The 20,427-nt window shown below is 41.8% G+C and overlaps 1 protein-coding gene across 2 annotated transcripts in view; it reads left to right on the plus strand.

The window, feature by feature from the left end:
- The first annotated feature begins 666 nt into the window (after positions 1 to 666).
- The window catches only part of GFPT1 (glutamine--fructose-6-phosphate transaminase 1), a 62,403-nt gene continuing 42,642 nt past the window's right edge, over positions 667 to 20,427 (plus strand). The window contains exons 1-4 of one of the 2 annotated variants that reach the window (XM_058428581.1): positions 667 to 866; positions 4,744 to 4,903; positions 13,092 to 13,199; positions 17,037 to 17,144. In XM_058428581.1, the coding sequence (XP_058284564.1) occupies positions 4,822 to 4,903; positions 13,092 to 13,199; positions 17,037 to 17,144 (298 nt within the window). In that variant the 5' untranslated portion in view covers positions 667 to 866; positions 4,744 to 4,821. The remainder of the gene's footprint in view (positions 867 to 4,743; positions 4,904 to 13,091; positions 13,200 to 17,036; positions 17,145 to 20,427) is intronic. The other variant, XM_032179055.2, reaches the window with a different exon arrangement.

Here is a 20,427-nt window from a genome sequence, read left to right on the forward strand (position 1 = left end):
TGGGAGGAGGTGGGCCAGCAGTTTCTTACGTCCAGGCTCACAGTCGGATAGTTGAGCCTTACATTCCTCCTCTACCCCTCCACAATAAACTGAGGGTTATGGAGGCAATGGATGCGGAGGGCTTTCAGGGGCCAAGCATATTACACAGGGAATTGAATTGCTTATCACCAGAGAGGCTGACCTTTGGGGCTTTGCAGTCAAGAATTTTGTTATCTCTCTCCCCCCATCTCAACGTAATTCTTTGCATTTTTTTTTTCAGCCTTATGTCCCCCAGGATTCCCTTTTCAGACTTCCTGCTTTCTTCCTCCTCTTTCCCCGCTTCATGCAGTGCTGGCGCGTGGGGCCTGGGGCTGCACGGGGCGCGCACCCGGGTTATTGCTTTGCTAACAATTCCATCCTTCTCTCTCCGTCATTCCCTGCCAGGTGCTGAGTTTCTCCCTCCCTCTCGGTTCGGTCCCTCCCGCGGCTCGCCCCCGGGCGGGCGTCTCCAGGAACTCCAGGCGGACGCGGCCACGAGCCACTGCCACGTCTCCGCCGCCAGCAGTCCAGCGCCTGCGTGGGCTCGGGGGGCGGGGCAGCGCTGGGAGGCGGGACTTGCGCGTGAGCGGCGCGTGAGCGGTTCAATGGGGCCTACCGGCGGCGGCGCGCTGCGCGCCGAGGGGCGGGGCCCGGCGGCGGTTGCTGGCGGAGCCCGAGAGGCGGAGAAGGCTGTCGTTGCCTTGGCCGTCGCATCCCCGAGGGAGTCGTGTCGGCGCCACCCCGACCCCCGAGCCCGCAGATTGCCCACCGAAGCTCGTGTGTGCACCCCCGATCCCGCCAGCCACTCGCCCCTGGCCTCGCGGGCCGTGTCTCCGGCATCATGTGTGGTAAGGGGGCCGGGAGCGGGGGGCGTGTTGCCGGGCGGCGCTGGGGTGCGGTGCGGGCGCCGCTAAGGCCCAAGGCAACGGGCGGAAGCGGGAGTGTGGAGGGTGCGAAGTCTGGGTGATGGGCAAGGGGCGTCCAGTGGTGGCTGCGTGGGCGGGGGCCGGCATCCAAGGGCGGGAGGGGGGTGGCGGCCGGGAGAAAAGCACCTGAGAGGAAGGCGGGCCCCCTTTGCCGGGGGCCAGCGGGCGCCTAGGCGCGGAGAAGGAACCGAGAGGGGAGAGAAACGCCTTTATTGAAAAAGGAGGAGAGGGCTGAGGGAATTGAGGTGTGGAGGGGGGTGCCTTCAAAAGAGCCCACCAGGTGAGTGAAGCAACCTGTGGAACCTCGGGCGAGGTCTCTTGAACTTACCTTGCATTTTTCTAAACATCTTTCAAAAAATATTTTACTCGTTTTCGGGCAGGCCCAATAGAAAACAGACCCTAGCTAGAGCCACGGTAGTGGCATTAAACGTGGTACTTCCTGCCATCCGTTGTCTCGACAGAAACCATTGCTAATCAATAGCTTGGTTAATGGGCTTAGACCTGATCCTCTGGTGGAAGAGGCCTTCAGATGTCTATGGCGATAGGTTATACATCATTTATCATTTGCGTGTGCACCCATTAAAAATGCCAGCTCTGAAAAATATCAGTTATACCTTGGATATATACTCCTTTAGAATACCAACTATGAAAAATATCATTTATCCTTTGCATGTGCACCCATTAAAAATACTAGCTGTGGAAAGTTTAACAAATATTTTTCCTAGAGCCTTAAAAAATTAATGTTAGGCTCTTTTATTCCATGTTTTGAGAGTCGTTTATTATTACCTAAGTGTTAGTGAAAGAGATTTTGAGAATCGTGTCTGACATGACTGATATCCTCTAAAATTGGTGTTAACTTGGCTATTGCCAGTAAAAATAGTTGTATTCTTACCTTTCTTATTGAAATTTACAACCGACTTTATCCCTGGAAGAAAGAACACTTTTTTTTTTTTTTTTAAGGGAAGTACCATTTTAAAAGAATTGAAAACTCTCTGGGAGACTTCTTATTTGCAGCCTTTTGCACGAAGGAACTGAACAGGAGGTGGATTGTACTTGTTAGTGTATATATTTCCTGTATTTAACTTTATGCTCATTTCAGCTTCTGAAAATGAGGAGCAGGTTTAAATTTAGAGTAGATTAAAAAAACCCACATAAAAACAGAAACACCTATAAATAGCTTACTGAAATTATTAGAGTAGAGCTGACTTCAGAATCAGACTTTTGCAGTGTCTACTTAGTAGAATGGTTTAGCATTTAGTTTGGTGCTGTGAAGTAGTGAATTTGCAAACCGGTCAATCTCCAGTGTGCTTCATTTGGTAGTTAACTGTTCCTGAATGATGAGGGGTGTGCCTCATCAAGTACTTGACATTCTGGTTGCAGGTCATTTCATCATGTTCCAGGAAAAAAAACGTAGTCAAAGTACTTACTGAAAAAAAAAAAAAAAAAAAATCAGCGCTGGGCGTGGCGGCTCCCGCCTATAATCCCAGCACTTTGGGAGGCCCAGGCAGGTGGATCACCTGAGGTCAGGAGTTCAAGACTAGCCTGGCCAACATGGTGAAACTCCGTCTCTACTAAAAATACAAAATTAGCTGGGCGTGGTGGTACACGCCTGTTATCCTAGCTATTCGGGAGGCTGAGGCAGGAGAATTGCTTGAACCCAGGAGGTGGAGGTTGCAGTGAGCCGAGATCGCACCATTGCAATCCAGCCTGGGTAAAAAAGAGCAAAACTCCATCTCAAAAATGATAAATAAATCTAAATAAATCAGATATGAAAATCAGGTTCAGATAAGGAGATACATTTAGGGTGGAGACTAAATGTTGGGAGTTTTCACATAGTCCGTGTCTCCATTCCACAGAGTTTTACTGCTGAGGAAACAGGTATTGAAGAAATAAAAAGTGAGTATTTGAGGCATTTCTGAGGTCCTGCTTTTAAGTCATACCACGATTTTGCCTGATTCTAGGGGTAGGGTTCAGAATTTATTTTCTCTCTAATGTAAATTCTGAAAGATAAGAAGATGAGTGTCATTATTTTCCTCCCACATCTTAGTCATTGCACTAAAATTCCTGAGCAGAGAAATGGAGTGAAAATTAGACTAGATGGGAAAATCTGGAAGCTTACCTTATGATTACTTGCTATCTAGTTAAGTTTTTCTTTTTCTTTCTTTTTTTTTTTTTGAGACAGGGTCTCACTCTGTGTCGCCCAGGCTGGAGTGCAGCGGCATGATCTTGGCTCACTGCAGCCTCCGTCTCCAGGGTTCAGCCTCCCGAGTAGCTGGGATTACAGGGGTGTACCACCACACCTGGCTAATTTTTGCGTTTTTGGTAGAGGTAGCGTTTCACCATATTGACCAGGCTGGTCTCCTGACCTCAGGTAATCCACCCACCTCAGCCTCCCAAGGTGCTGGGATTACAGGAGTGAGCCACTTTACCTGGCCGTAGTTAAATTTTCCTAAAAGATTATTTTATTTCAACGTTGTACAATGTTGAAACAGAAGAATGAGGATTGAAGATTCTGATATGCTTTTTTCAATCAGATATACTGATAAAATTGATATGTTTACCAACTTGTGTTGGGATGTTAATAAGTGTTAGGAAAAAAGATCCTGTGGTCCAGTAAATTTGGGAAGCAACATATTAAATCGCGTGGTAATGTTTTGTTTTGTTTTTTGATTGGAGGATTTCTTGGAATCTTTAATGTATTAATAATAAGCATTGAGAATCTTCCAGAGAAGAATAGTGTGTCTCTTTTCCAAATTTATTTTATCTTCCTTTTTCTTGGTAGTTTGGAATATACTTTGTCCTTTTTATTTGCATTATTTTTGGTTTTGCTGAGAGAGTGCCAAGTCACTTAAGCTATTCCTAGCTTTTAACAGATTTTGCTATTGTTTTTATAAATGTGAGGTTATACCCTTCTGATCCGATGGTGTATATAAAATGAAATTTTGGGGATGGGCGTGGTGGCTCACGCCTGCAATCCCAGCACTTTCGGAGGCTGAGGCAGGTGGATCACCTGAGGTCAGGAGTTTGAGACCAGCCTGACCAACATGGTGAAACCCCGTCTCTACTAAAAATACAAAAAAATTAGATGGGCATAGTGGTGCGCACCTGTAATCCTAGTTACTCGGGAGGCTGAGGCAGGAGAATCTGTTGAACCCAGGAGGCGGAGGTTGCAGTGAGCTGAGATCGTGCCATTCTACTCCAGCCTGGGAGACAAGAGTGAGACTCTGTCTCAAAATAAATAAATAAATAAATAAATAAATAAATAAATAAATAAATAAAATGGAATGTTTGCAAATGAGATCCTTTTTAAAAGCAGTAAAGGAACTTGCAATTTTAAAGTATCCTAAAATGAAATTTTCAAAAGTTTTTTGTAATTATACTGTCTAATGGCTTTGGGGATAATTGAGGGATGCTGAGATTGGCTGCTGGGATTGGTCATAAAACCAGTACTATTAACATATCCTTACATATACTGGATATGAAGAAGTTGTGAGAGAAAATAATTGCTTAATAAGCATTTCTTCAATTGTCCCCTGGAAATGGAGGTTAATAGGTTTTGGTAATGTGCAGTAGAAGGCGGGAGAGGGTTTTGTAACACAAGTTTGGGAAATTCTGCTCTTAGAGATTCACAATTAGTAAGATTAAAGGTTCCAGAAAGTTCTAAATATATACCTAACTTTATTTAATTAGGTAGTTCTTAAACCTTTATGAAACCTTTCTTTACTTCATTCCTTTTTAGCATCCGGTGAAATAGTGTTCTGTTTCTGTGGTTTGAGAATTTTTTGACCGTATGTTTCAGGTGCCTAAAAAGTGTTAGAAGATACTTGCAGATATTTGAAATGATGGCTTTATACTTGGCACTCTGCCCTTTGCAGAGATGACTAAAATAAGAGAGTTGCCTTCAAGGAATTGCTGCCTGATCAGAGGAAAGAAAATGAATGCACATGCAACAGCTTCAGGTGAAAATACACAGTCCTTGTTCATTGCCATGTCATAGATCACAAGTGGAATGAGTGGAAATTTAGAGACTGGAGAGCTCTGGGCTTTGGGTATCTGTATTAGGTCAGGAATGTTCTGGGTGATGGGGCAGGACTTTTACTCAACTTGTAGAGAATTAGTATACTGTGAGAGGTAATCATTAATGGCATATGTTACCCATCAGTGAATGGAGGCGGAAATAGTTTGAGAACTACTACCAGAGGGGTTGAAGGAGGAAATAGAAGTGCCAGAAAAACAGACCAAAGAACAGTGGCTAAAGGCAGAAGAGTTCCAAAGTAGTGTATTGCCTTGAACAGAGTCTGTAAAAGTGGAAAAAGGTCATTCATATGTTAATACTGCAGAGAAGTTAATTGGATATGGTTATAAAGAAATTATTAGAGAAATTGCATATGTCAAGGCAGAAGGATCTCAGTTTGTGTTTAGGTGGAGGGCTGCAAGTAATACGAAAAAGAAGAGGATTTTGGGATTGAAGTCCCCTGGGAGTGTTGAGAAGTTGAATTCTAGAGCTGTGGTTCCTGACCTACAAGCCCTGAAGTTGTTACAGGGTGTTCATTGCTTATTCATATGCTTATAACTTTGTCTGTAAGTTGAATAAAAATTGTTCTAGATCATTGAATAATTGTTCTAGATCATTGAATAATAAAAATTTAACCCATTGTTGTGAAGGAGCCTCAGAATATTTTGATGTTAACAAAAGGGTTCTGTATTTACAAAGTTGGAGAAACACTCATTAAGAGTTAGGAGTAAGGCCCAGCACAGGGTTCCCTCCGGTAATACCAGCACTTTGGGAGGCTGAGGTGGGCGAATCACTTGAAGTCAGGAGTTTGAGACCAGCCTGGCCAACATAGCGAAGCCCCATCTCTACTAAAAATACAAAAATTAGCCAGCTGTCATGGTACGCACCTGTAATCCCAGCTACTTGGGAGGCTGAGGGAGGAGAATTGCTTGAACCTGGGAGGTGAAGGTTGCAGTGAGCTGAGATTACACCACTGCACCCCAGCCTGGGTGACAGAATGACACTGTCTCAATTAAAAAAAGAAAAAAAAAAAAGAGTTATAAGTAGCCAGTGTTTTGGCTCACACCTGTAATCCCAGCCACTCAGGAAGCTGAGGCAGGAGGATTGCTTGAGGCTAGGAGTTCAAGATCAGCCCGGGCAACATAGCGAGATCCCATCTCTATTAAAAAAAAAAAAAAAAAAATTAGCCAGACATGGTGGTGCATACCTGTAGTCCAGTCTACTTAGAAGACTGAGGTGGGAGGATTGAGCCCAGGAGTTTGAGGCTGCATTGAGCTATGATTGTGCTGCTGCACTCCAGCCTGGGTACTGAGTGAGAGCAGGACTGTTAAAAAAAAAAAAAAGTTACAAGTAGGGGAGAGGCTAGCTTCAGAGAGTAGTATGTGTAATATGTCTCTCTTGAGGTTACAAGGAAGGATGAGAAGTATTTAATATATGTGTTGTTAAACTGTTGAAGATGGGTGAGGGGCAGTGACTCATGCTTGTAAACTCAGCATTTTGGAAGGCTGAGGCGGGAGGATCACTTGAGGCTTGGAGTTTGATACCAGCTGGGACAGCATAGTGAGACCTTGTCTCTATATTTTAAAAACAAAAAAAGAAAATGAAGACTTTAATTCTGGCCAGGCGCAGTGGGTCACGCCTGTAATCCTAGCACTTTGGGAGGCCGAGGCGGGCAGATCACCTGAGGTCAGGAGTTCGAGACCAGCCTGGCCAACATGGTGAAACCCCGTCTCTGCTAAAAATAAAAAAATTAGCCAGGCATGTTAACACATGCCTGTAATCCCAGCTGCTGCTCGAGAGGCTGAGGCGGGAGAATCGCTTGAACTCAGGAGGTGGAGGTTGCAGTGAGCTGAGATGGCGCCACTGCCCTCCAGCCTGGGTGACAGAATGAGACTCTGTATGAAAAAAAAAGACTTTAATTCTATAAAGTAAGCATCTACCAAAGATGAAAAAGAAGCTGGGAAGAGAAAATGAAGATTTGAGAGTAGTATGTAGCTTAGACTGTAAAATAATATCTGGGAGAAGTTTGAAAGTTAAGCAAGTGATGAATTAATAGGATTGGTCAGCATTTCGAAGGGCCCATCCGAAAGTGGACTGAAATGGATAGATGAGTTCTCCTTGGCTGTCATAGTTCAATGTAGAGATGCTCAGAGACTAGGAGTCAGAGCACAGTGGACCCAGAGGGTTTGACTTGGCAGAATGATGAAAAATTGTGGTCTGATGTGAATGTTCAGAGAGAAGAGAGAGAGATGGAATATTTGAAGATTGTGAGCAAGAAGTACATGGTTTTTTTTCCTCAAGAAAGATGATGACATAGGTAGACTGTGAGGGAATATATAGAGATGTCAGGACTTAAACTAGTGATTTGAGCTCCAGAATGTTAAATGTGCAAGAGATGTGTCGTGGAGCCCCTTCTAGTGGCAATAGTTACAATAAAGTAGGGGAGACATGAACCAATTAAACACACAAATAATTGAAAGTCTTAATTGTTTTCACTATGTTATTTTTGTATGGGTGATTTATTTTATTTTACTTTTAAATTTTTTATTTTTTTGAGACAGAATCTCACTGTGTCGCCCAGCCTGGAATGCAGTGGCGCAGTCTCGGCCCACTGCACCCTCTGCCCCACCTCCCGGGCTCAAGTGATTCTCCTGCCTCAGCCTCCTGAGTAGCTGGGACAGGCACGCGTCACCATGCCTGGCTAATTTTTGTATTTTTAATAGAGACGGGGTTTCACCATGTTGGCCGGGCTGATCTCGAACTCCTGACCTCAAGTGATCCACCCGCCTCGGCCTCCCAAAGTGCTGGGATTACAGGCATGAGCCACCGCGCCTGGCCTTTATGTGTGCTTTTAGGATTGTAGAAGATGTATCTTGGCTGGATGCAGTGGCTCATGCCTGTAATCCCAGCACTTTGGGAAGCCGAAACAAGAGGATTGCTTGAGTCCAGGAGTTCGAGACCAGCCTGGGCATATAGTGAGACCTCATCTTTACAAGAAATAAAAAAATAACTGGGCATGGTAGCTCACGCCTGTAATCCCAGCTACTCCAGAGGCTGAGGTAGGAGAATTGCTCCAACCTGAGAGACAGAGGTTGCAGTGAGCCGAGATCGCATCACTGTATTCCAGCCTTGGTGACAAGAGCAAAACTCTGTCTCAAAAATTATAAATAAATAAATAAATAAATTAATTAATTAATTACAGGCACATTGGCATGTGCCTGTGGTCCCAGCTACTTGGGAGGCTGAGATGAGAGGATCACTTGAGTCCAAGAGGTGGTGGTTTTAATGGGCTGGGATTGTGCCACTGTACTCCAGCCTGGGCGACAGAGCAGAGCCCCTGGTGAAAAGAAAAAAGAAAATGTATCTCAAATAATACTTAATTTTAAAGAAATCTTAAATGTAGAATGTGATTCCATAATTATAATATTGACTAGTTCACTGCATCCTTGAACCCCTGGGCTCAAGTGATTCTCCCACCTCAGGCTTCAAAGTAGCTGGGACTACAGGCATGCACCGCCATGCCTAATTTTTTATTTTTTGTAGAGACAGGGTCTCTCTATATTGCCCAGGCTGATCTCAAACTCCTGCCCTCAAGTGATCCTCCCGCCTTGGCCTCCAAAAGTGGTGGGATTACAGGCATCTGCTACTGTGCCTGGCCTGTAGAAAAATTTATAGCTGAAGGACTGGGACTGTGTGTATGGGATTAACAATAGTTATCTCTGAGAAAGGGGTTGGAACCTGTGTGGAGACAGAAAGGAGAGATTTTCACAATTAATTCTGTAGCATCTGTATAGTTTTAATCTTTATTTATTTATTTCAAATTTTAATAGAGACAGAGTCTTTCTATGTTGCCCTGGCTGGTTTCGAACTCCTGAGCTCAAATAATCCTCCTGCCTCTCTTCCTAAAGTGCTGGGATTACAGACGTGAGCCACCGCTCCTGGCCTACTTTGAATTTTTAATGATGATGATGAATTAATTTGTGACTAGTATTATAAGAAAAATAAAACAAATTTAGAGTTTAAGTGACATTGTAGGTGGATTTTGATTCAGAAGTTTTAAGTTTAGAGAATGAATTTGAACACTAATCACTGATAAGTTACAATGTTTAGGGTCCCAAAATATTGAAGCTGTCAAATGATAAAATATATAAAAATAAAATCTTGTATTCATAAGGAAATAAATGCGACCAGGCATAGGAATTTTAATAATTTGACTAGTCAGTTGTGTTCAGTTTTCTTTTCAATAAGGTTTAACAGTCTTTATTTGCAGCTACATTGCTTTCAACCAGGTGTGTCTAGTCTGTGATCCAGATTGCGTCTGAAATTTTGTTGGCAAGGTGCTCATAAGTGCTTTTTTGTCATTGAATTTAAGTTGCCATTTTCTGAGAATGATGCCTGTAGGTTCAAGCATCTGCTTCAGTTAGGGAGTTATTTTATTCCAAGTATATTTTATTAGTAAGAAAGCTTACACTTGTGAAGTGCATGCTGATTTGGGGGTAGAAAATCTATGCTTATACAGCTACTGTTTGTGCTCTTAGAGCAATTACCGAAGAGTGGCGGAAAGTTGATTTTAGGCTTTTGTCATTACCTTACTTAAGAACTATTTATTGGGAGTTTAGGCCGGGTGCAGTGGCTTACGCCTGTAATCCTAGCACTTTGGGAGGCCGAGGCGGGTGGATCTCCTGAGGTCAGGAGTTGGAGACCAGCCTAGCCAACATGGTGAAACCCCATCTCTACTAAAAATACAAAAAATTACCTGGGCATGGCGGCAGCCCCTGTAATCCCAGCTACTTGGGAGGCTGAGGCAGGGGAATTGCTGGAACCTGGGAGGTGGAGGTTGCAGTGAGCTGAGATGGCTCCAGCCTTGGCGACAGAGCAAGACTCTGTTTCAAAAAAAAAAAAAAAAAAAAAAAAAAAGAACTGTTTAGTGGGAGTTTTGATAAGACAAGTCAAAGACTTGAAAATAGAGGTCAAACTAACGATTTCTGCTCTAACAAGCATCACTGTGAGTTGTGAATGCCTCCCTTGTGAACATGCCCTGCATACCTGATGAATTGCTGCCAATATTGTCTTGGGCACCCCAAGATACCCTTAACCCAGTATCCCCACAGGTGGAATGTCTTGGGCTAGTAGTGCTATCAAGGGACAGGGCTATGAAACTGACAGGTTCATCTTCTTAGCTCCCATTTCCCTCATCAGGTATGTCTGAGGCTAATCCCCTTCCTTCTTCTAGCTCTATTACTTTTTTTTTTTTTTTTTTTTGAGACAGATTGAAGTTAGAAGTATTATCAAAGTTGAATGCTGTTGTTGAGTTACATTATTAAAAACTGAATTTAATATTGCACTACTTAATCTTTTTTTTTTTTTTGCTCTGTCGCCCAGGCTAGAGTATAGTGGCACGATCTCAGCTCACTGCAACCTCTGCCTCCCAGGTTCAAGCAATTCTCCTGCCTCAGCCTCCTGAGTAGCTGGGATTACAGGCACCTGCCATCATGCCTGGCTAATTTTGGTATTTTTGTAGAGATGGAGTTTCAGCATGTTGCCCAGGCTGGTCTTGAACTCCTGACCTCATGTGATCCACCCGCTTTGGCCTCCAAGGTGCTGGGATTACAGGCGTGAGCCACCCAGCCCTGCCGCATTAACTTTTAAAAAAAGTGGAGTCTGTAAATTGTCTTAAAAACAATTTTATATCATTAGCATTTAAATAGTTTTAACAAATTAATATACATATTTAATCTTTAAATCGTTTACCGTCCAGCTTACATTTTTACGTTTTTACCAACTTTCATTTTTACCATCCGGCTTACATTTTTACTTTTACTATCAGACTTAGATTTCTTAAAAAAAGAGTTTAGGAGTGAGTTTTTCTGGATGTGCTGCATTATTAGAGTTTGGCAGCTCTGGACAGACTGCAAACAATCCTCGACAGGCTTCTGTTTTCAAATAAGCTAGATTGTATCCTCCTTTAGTGGACTATGATGCAGTCACAGTGGTGGGAACTAGTTCAGATTCAGTTTTTTTCACACTTTTTTGAGATGGAGTCTTGCTCTGTCTCCCAGGCTGGAGTGCAGCAGTGTGATCTCAGCTCACTGCAACCTCCGCCTCCTGGGTTCAAGTGATTCTCCCTATCTCAGCCTCCCAACTAGCTGGAGTACAGGCGCACGCCACCATGCCCGGCCAATTTTTGTATTTTTAGTAGTAATGATGGGTTTCGCCATGTTGGCCAGGCTGGTCTTGATTTCCTGGCTTCGGGTGATGCGCCTGCCTTAGCGTCCCAAAGTTGGGATTACAGGCGTGAGCCACTGCACGTGGCCCACATTTGTATTAAAGTATTGTTTTAGAAAAGATTTGTGTTCTGTATATTGTCTTTTAAAGACCTGATTAAAATACTTAACTGATAGTTATCTGTAGGTGTTTAATCTTTCTCAAAGATCAGTGACCCATGGGTGAGGAGTGCAAAGATTGATTTACAATTGGGTTATTGGTTTATTAATATTACAGATACTTTATGAAGGAACAGCAGTAATAACAGAAACCCCAGACATTCTTCTGAATTAAATGGGTGCAGATTGGTCTGGAGACTCTTCTACTGCCCTCTAGTGTTTATATCATGAGTAGCCATTGAAAGTTTGAAGTTGCACATTGCTGTGCCGCTACCACTCTTACCTTAGAAATATACTTAAGCAGCATTTTGTTTATCCTTATCTTAATTGCTGTGCTTTGAAGTTGGGAATGCTATTTGTGGGTATCTCTGGGATATCAGTTAACTAAATTTCTATTTTTGAATTATGTAAGATAGATGTTCTATCCTCCCTTACAGGGTGGTGGTGCTGTGAGAGTAAGATGACTGTGCGTTACAGGAAAGCTTAAAAAATAAAAATGTAAGGTGTGTGTGTATCTTTTTTTAATCTGAATAAAATACGGGATTTCTGTAAGTCTTTGGCCTGGAACTACTTCTCTGGGGAGAGTTGAAGCCGTTGTTTCAGGTTATTTTGGATTTTAATGTGTGAGTTTCTCTTTTTTAGGGCATAATAATTTATTTGAGAAAATTATACTGTATTGATCATGGTGATTAGCATATATGTTATGGCTTTCCTGTTGGGTATCAACAATGCGCCATTTTTGTATACTGAAATGTTTCAATAGGATCACACTCTATAGAAGTAAATATCTCTTTTCAGATGGAAATGAAGACTAGTTTTTTGGGAGTTCTATCTCACAGAATTAATTTAAACTTCTTATGAATCAGTAGAATTACAGTGAAATGTTAAGAAAAAGGGAAGTTTTAAAATAAGCAGCTTGAACTTGTACTTTTATATATTTTATATATTTAGTCTTCAGTTTTGATACATTAAAGCTGTGCCCACTCTGGCCAAAGCACAGCCATGGAAAACCTCAGATAATGCCCATGCTGCCATTCCTAAAAGTGTGGATTTCCCTTACCTGTGTTCTGTTACTTCTTTGCTTATCTGATGCAGTTCACATTGTATTACTCCTTTGATTTCTAGTTTTGTTTTTCCAAATGATTGCTCTTTTTCTGTGAATTTTCAAGAGTTGTTACGTGGTTGTCATTTGCTGATATGATGAACAAGTAATTCAAGCAATTATCTTTTAAGATAGTTATGTATTTGGTCAGTTTTTACTATTTTACGTAATTATTTAAGGGGTGAGTATTTTTTACATCATTTATTCCTAAATGTCACTGATAGCATGGTTATTGGAAGTAAGCAAAATTAATCTCATTGGTACAGATTTTAGGGCCTATATATGTTGCTTAAATTACTTTAGAAATTTTTTTCTTGAAGCAAAATGCTCTATATGTAGGACATAAACCATGAATTTGTTAATTGGTTTTTAAAAAAATTAAATTTCACTTGACAAAAATAGCAGTCATGGAAAATAAGTAGCCAGCTTTATAAGCTGCTTTGAAAAAATTATGTATGTTAACATGTTTACTTTAGTTTTTTTATACTTATGAGAAACTCCCCCTTGAAAAAGTTCCATTGCCTTTAAACGGTTTGAAATGTTTGAAAGACAGAATCTAACTTCACATTTTTTCACATACTTGACATAATTATGCTAATTTTGATTTTTAAATCAGAATTTTTCATTAAATATTTGTTTATTTGCAGGTATATTTGCTTACTTAAACTACCATGTTCCTCGAACGAGACGAGAAATCTTGGAGACCCTAATCAAAGGCCTTCAGAGACTGGAGTACAGAGGATATGATTCTGCTGGTACTTCTAAAAAAATACTATGGATTTTGCATGATTCTTTAAATAGAGATTATTTTTATTATTATTAGGAGACTAGACTATTAAAGTCTGTTTTGTTTTGAGTAAGCATAATTTATGTGGAGTATTGCTTATGATGATCTATTAAGAATATTATTGTAAAAACATCATATGGGGCATTATTGTGGTAAAATAAAATTCATGAAGGTCTTACTCTAAATTCTTTTTTCTTTCCTGTAACTTTAATTTTTCTCTATTGATTTCATGCTTTGGCATATAAACTTGCCTCAGATTCTTTTTTCTTATTTTTATTATTTATTTTTGAGATAGGGTCTCACTCTGTCACTCCAGCTGGAGTGTAGTGGTGCGGTCATAGCTCACTGCAGTCTCGAACTCTGGGCTCAGGCAATCCTCCCTCCTCAGCCTCCTGAGTAGCTAGGACTATAGCTGTGTGCCACCATGCCCAGCTAATTTTTAAAAAGTTTTTGTAGAGATGAGAGTCTCACTATGTTGCCTGGGCTGGTCTCAAACTCCTGGCCTGAAGTGATCCTCCTGCCTTGGCATTTCAAAGTGCTGGGATTACAGGCAAGCCACTGATTCCAGCCTCTTCTATCTTAAATAAATTACACATAAACATAACTTTCTGGCAACTTTATGTTCTACCCTAGCTCCTTCCCTCAACTGTGTCAGAGGTTCCTAAGACCATCTTCAGATTTGACAATTCCCTAGGAGGACTCACAGGACTCAGCATTTGGTTGTACTCATGGCTATGTTTCATTATAGCAAAAGAATACAAAGCACAGTCAGCAAAGGGAGAAGGTGCAGGAAGTGAAGTCTTGAGAAAGCTAGGCATAAGCTGCTCACCAGTGGATCAGTGCCTAAGATTTTCATTGGGGGTTGGTCACATAGGCACCCTCTGCCTAGCATGTACCAAAATTCTAGACTCCCAAAATAAGAGCAGATGTTCAGCATAAACCACATTGTTTGCACAGTTTGTGTAGTGAGACACTTTTGGTTAGGGTGGTAGGAATCCTTCCAAAAACCAAGTTTCTAGACTCCAGTGAAGGGCTGACCTTGAAAACAGTCCTTTCTAAGGATAGCAGTTTCACACCTGCTGTGTTAACTCTTTTGTACACTTAACATTGCCATATGGACTGGGCATTTGTCTTCCTTGACTTTCCTTAGTAATGGAAAGTCAGTTCCTTAACTCCTTTGTTTTTAAAATTCTCTCTTTCCTTAGCTTCTTTGACAGCACATCTTACTCTCTTCCTAAGATGCTAAGATTACTTCTTTTCTGTTTGCTTTGGAGGCTCCTTTCTTCTACTTACAGCTCAAATATTAATGTTCTTCAAGATTCTTTTTTTTTTTTTTTTTGAGATGAGTCTCGCTCTGTCACCCAGGCTGCAGTGCAGTGGTGCGATCTCGGCTGACTGTTGCAACCTCTGCCTTCCGGGTTCAAGTGATTCCTCTGCCTCAGCCTCTCCAGTAGCTGGGATAATAGGCGTGCGCCACCATGCCTGGCTAATTTTTGTATTTTTAGTAGAGATGGAGTTTCACCATGTTGCCTAGGCTGGTCTTGAATTCCTGACCTCAGGAGATCCACCTGCCCTGGCCTCCCAAAGTGCTGGGATTATAGGTGTGAGCCACTGCACCCAGCCAAGATTCTTTTCTAGGCCCACTTCTCTTAGTTGGTGTCTTCATGGGTGAGCTCTGACTTCATCAATCTTTTTTTTTTTTTTTTTTTTTTTGAGACGGAGTCTCACTCTATCACAAGGCTGGAGTGCAGTGGCATGATCTTGGCTCACTGCAACCTCCACCTCCCGAGTTCAAGCAATTCTCCTGTTAAAGCAGTTCTCTTGCCTCACCCTCCTGAGTAGCTGGGATTATAGGCGCCTGCCACCACACCCAGCTAATTTTTGTATTTTTAATAGATATGGGGTTTCACCATGTTGGCCAGGATGGTCTCAATATCCTGACCTTGTGATCTGCCCGCCTCGGCCTCCCAAAGTGCTGGGATTACAGGCGTGAGCCGCCGTGCCCGGCCCATCAACCTTCTATTAATTTATATTGGTAACTTCTTTGTTTTCATCTTATTTTTTATTTATTTATTTTTTATTTTGTTGAGATGGAGTCTCACTCTGTCGCCCAGGCTGGAGTGCAGTGGCACGATCTCGGCTCACTGCAAGCTCTGCCTCCCGGGTTCACGCCATTCTCCTGCCTCAGCCTCCCGAGTAGCTGGGACAACAGGTGCCCGCCGCCACGCCTGGCTAATTTTTTGTATTTTTAGTAGAGATGGGGTTTCACCACGTTAGCCAGGATGGTCTCAATCTCCTGACCTCGTGATCTGCCCACCTTGGCCTCCCAAAGTGCTGGGATTACAGGCGTGATCCACTGCGCTTGGCCGATATTTTTATTTTAATTTTAATTTTTTTGTGTGTATGTTGGTGACTTCTAATCCAGATGTATTTCTTCTAATCCAGATTTATCTCCCAAGCTGTATTCTAGGCCTCCTACAAGTTTCTTCCTAGATAGACCATGATATTTTAAACTTTGCATGTTCAAAAATTAAACTGAGGCTGGGCGTGGTGACTCACGCCTGTAATCCCAGCACTTTGGGAGGCCCAGGTGGATGGATCACTTGAGGTAAGGAGTTCAAGACCAGCCTAACCAACCTGGTGAAACTCTGTCTCTACTAAAAAAAAAAAAAAAATTAGCCACGCATTGTGGCGTGCACCTGTAATCCCAGCTACTTGGGAGGCTGAGGCAGGAGAATTGCTGAACCTGGGAGGCAGAGGTTGCAGGGAGCCGAGATTGCGCCACTGCCCTCCATCCTGGGCGACAGAGCAAGACCCTGTCTCAAAAGAAAAAAAAAAAAGAAAGAAAAGAAAAATAAGCTGAATACATTGCAGTCCTCACCCCACTCCCCACTCTGTTTTTTGTTTGTTTGTTTTTGAGATGAGTCTCACTCTGTCACCCAGGCTGGAGTGCAATGGCGCAATCTCAGCTGACTGCAACCTCCGCCTCTCGGGTTCAAGCCATTCTCCTGCCTCAGCCTCCCAAGTAGCTGGGATTACAGGCATGCCCACTCTGTTTTTCTATGTCTCTTTTATTGAGAATCATTCAACAAGTCCTTCAAGCCATTCAACAAGTCCTTTGAGGTATTCCAGACTTCTCCTGCTTTCTCACTTACATTCAGTCAGTTCCGCTTTTCAATATCATTTATCTCTGTCTGCATTACCACTGTTTAGTTCAGGTCCTCTTCATTTTTGCTTTGCTGTAGCTGTAGCTTTTGACAGCTGGTTTCTTCCTTCCGTTTCTCTCCCTCCAGTTCTTTCCCTACACTGTTTCTAGAAGGGGTTTGCTAAACATTTTTGCTGAATCACTTCTCTGCTTAAAGGACAGTGTTTTCCCAGTATCTTCAGGGTAGCTTTTTCAAATTCCTTAGCAACTTAAGGAGACTCTTAAGAGATATATTCTATGACCTTCCTTCCTTAGCTACCTTCTGAGGTGGGTGCCCATCTTTTGCATTTCTCCATTGTATCCTAATTGCAACCTGTAGTATTTTTATTATAATTCATAATCAGGCTGAATTATTTTTTCCTTGTCTGTCTTCTCGATAGACTTAGAAATTTGAGGACAGGAATGGAGTTATTTTTGTTTTTGTGTCTAGCAGCTATCCTAGTTCTTGACACACAATAGGTTTTCAGTAGATACTGAATTAATAAATTAGTGAATTAATTAGATGAGAATATATTTTTTAATTAAAAATTTTGCCTCACATTAATAATTTTATCAGTAGCTAGTTTCTAAATCTTGCTTTTTTACCTCATGATGGTTTAGGTGTGGGATTTGATGGAGGCAATGATAAAGATTGGGAAGCCAATGCCTGCAAAATCCAGCTTATTAAGAAGAAAGGAAAAGTTAAGGCGCTGGATGAAGAAGTTCACAGTAACGTACTTAATTTGCTTTTTGTCTCCCTTCCCCTTCTCTTCCTTTTCCCTTCCCCATTCTCCACTGAGTTACTCCCTTCCCCCATATTTTGGGACCCATTTTAATGATAATGGTCTGTAACATTGAAGGGAGGAAAGAAAAGTAGTTTTGTTACTGTCTGGACTAGTTTTAAAATGTGCCTGAGCCTGAAAAATAATCATTGCAACTAGGGAAGGAAATTAGTTAGGTATATTACCTTCAGCGCAAGCTCTGAATATTAAATGAAATATCTTCAGAGCCACCATTCCTGAGGAAGAGCTTTTCATAGGACAAAAGGTATTTTTAGTGATGCCCTTATACATGTGTCTTCACTTGCTAATTGTCTTCACTTTGGACTAAATGCCTAGCTTGGATGTAGTCAATTTTGACGTTGCACCTTTGAGTAGGTCCGATATAATCTGGTAAGTATCATGTTTTCCCTCACAGTTGTCTTCTCTGGCACAAGGAGTTGTCAGAGATGTATGCCGCATCAAAGAGGATTTACTTCTCAGTATTTAGATCATAACATTATTCTTACACATTTTATTTTTTCACAAGAAACTTGAAAACAAAGCAACCTTTGAAGTAGATTGATTGAAAAAATATTTTTAAAATTTTCCGCAAAACCCAGGAAACCGCAAGTATTTTATTTACCTACTCATATGAATGCTATCATAATCATTATGAAAGAGTACAGGTAGAGGAAAATGATGGATTTTTGTCTTTTTTTTTTTCCCCACATAAGCCATACATTTAGCTTTGTAGTACTTGTTTAACAAATTAAATCAATACTTATTTTGCCTGTATTGTAGTGTAAGATTAGCTAGGGGTAAAGCAGACACCCAAATAACTACACTTCAAAAACAGTAGTATAAATATCTACTGTGTGTTCTGCATCCTGTATACCAGGCTGATTATAGTGAGTTCTGTAGGAGAGAAGAGACATTGCTGTGAGATTCAAGGGAGAGTTCCCACAAGTTGACGAGACTGGGAATACATAGGGAATGGGTGCTGATTATATTTGGTCAGTGAAGATGTGAAGGGAGGACCTTCTAAGTAAATAGCATAGCAAGATAGGAATAGTAATGGCAGGCTTGTTGATGGAATGATAGTAGTCCTTTTTATTTACAGTATTGGTAGACAAATATGGGAGGCTAGAAAGGCAGATTGTGAACAGAATCACCATTTTTCAATGTGAACATATTGAAACATGCCTCTTCGTGGTAAACCTTTTTTTTATTATTTTTTTAAATTTTATTTTATTTTATTTTATTTTTCCCCAGATGGAGTCTCGCTGTAATGCCCAGGCTGGAGTGCAATGGCACAATCTTGGTTCACTGCAACTTCTGCCTTCCAGGTTCAAGCGATTCTCCTGTTTCAGACTCCCGAGTAGCTGGGATTACCAGACATGTGCCACCATGCCCGGCTAATTTTTGTATTTTTGGTAGAGATGGGGTTTCACCATATTGGCCAGGCTGGTTTTGAACTCCTGACCTCAAGTGATTCGCCCGCCTCAGCCTCCCAAAGTAGTGGGATTACAGGCATTAGCCACTGTGCCTGGCCAGCTGGTTTGTTTTTGAAGTGTAGTTATTTGAGTGTCTACTTTACTCATAGCTAATTTCTTTTTTTTTTTTTTAAGATGGACTCTTGGTCTGTTGCACAGGCTGGAGTGTAGTGACACAGTCTCGGTTCACTGCAACCTCTGTTTCCTGGTTCACGCCATTCTCCTGCCTCAGCCTCCCGAGTAGCTGGGACCACAGGCGCCCACCACCACGCCCGGCTAATTTTTTTTATTTTTAGTAGAGATGGGGTTTCACCATGTTAGCCAGGATGGTCTCGATCTCCTGACCTCGTGATCCACCCACCTTGGCCTCCCAAAGTGCTGGGATTACAGGTGTGAGCCACCACACCTGGCTAATTTTTGTATTTTTAGTAGAGACGGGGTTTTGCCATGTTGGCCAGGCTGGTCTTGAACTCCTGACCTCAGGTGATCCACCCTCTTTGACCTCCCAAAGTGCTAGAATTACAGGCTTGAGCCACTGCGCCTGACCAACTCCTAGCTAATCTTACCCTACAATACATGCAAAATAAGTATTGATTGAATTTATTATCTACAAATGGAAACTTGCAGATATTGCTGGTGAATTTGTAACTGGTAAATCACTTTAAAGAGCAATCTGGCCATATCTACATGGGGAATGCCTATACCCTGAGACTAAGCACTTCCACTCTTGATATATACTTGAAGGAAACACAGTGAACAAGGTGATGTGACAAGAAGATTCATTGTTGCAAAATTTAGAAACAGCCTAAATGTCTATAAATAAGGAAATGGGATGATACAATAAGTTGTGTGTGCCGGGCGTGGTGGCTCACACCTATAATCCTAGCACTTTGGGAGGCAGAGGTGGGCGGATTGCCTGAGCTCTGGAGTTTGAGACCAGCCTGGGCAACATGGTGAAACCCCATCTCTACTAAAATACAAAAAATTAGCTGGGTGTGGCAGCGTGCGCCTGTAGTATCAGCTACTCGGAAGGCTGAGGCTGGAGAATCACTTGAATCCAGGAGGCGGAGGTTGCAGTGAGCTGAGATCATGCCACTGTAATCTAGCCTGGGTGACAGAGTGAGACTCCGTCTCCACAAAACAACAACAACAACAACAAATAAATTGTATATGATAGTGAATGACCATATGTAGCTTTTGAAAGAAGTGTACTGAATCTGGTTCTGCATATGGGAACATAGATAGTTCCTGGTATGTAAAGTATAGGACATTTAAAAACACAAAACGGTACTATCATTTATGGTCTCATGTTAACATAATCATAGTTTAAAAGGCATGAATAGTAAGACTGTCAACTGGAGAATCTTCTGAGGAGGAAGTGAATGGGATGGGGAAATAAAGGAGGTATCAGCTGCATTTTTTACATTTATTTATTTCAAGTTTCCATGTACCACATTGATTTTTTACATTTTAGATCTTAAAAAATATGTAAAGCACAGATGACTAGATGTTTTATTAACTCTGAGTATGGGTAGTTGGGTGTTCATTATTCCCAGCAAATTTAAATATGTTTGAAGTATTTTTTTCAAAAAGGGAGATGACATCTGAGAAAAGGCAGGCAGAGGGCAAGGAGCCATGGGAGTAAAGGTAGGGTAAGATAGAGGATGCAAATGAGGAAATTATTGAAGCACTACAGCCCAAGAAGATCAAGGCACAGGCAAGGAGTTAGCCTTTAAAGGAAAGAGTGTACTTTAGGAA

This window comes from Hylobates moloch, unplaced genomic scaffold, assembly GCF_009828535.3.
Source record: "Hylobates moloch isolate HMO894 unplaced genomic scaffold, HMol_V3 SCAFFOLD_15, whole genome shotgun sequence".
In the NCBI taxonomy this organism is placed as follows: Eukaryota; Metazoa; Chordata; class Mammalia; order Primates; family Hylobatidae; genus Hylobates; species Hylobates moloch.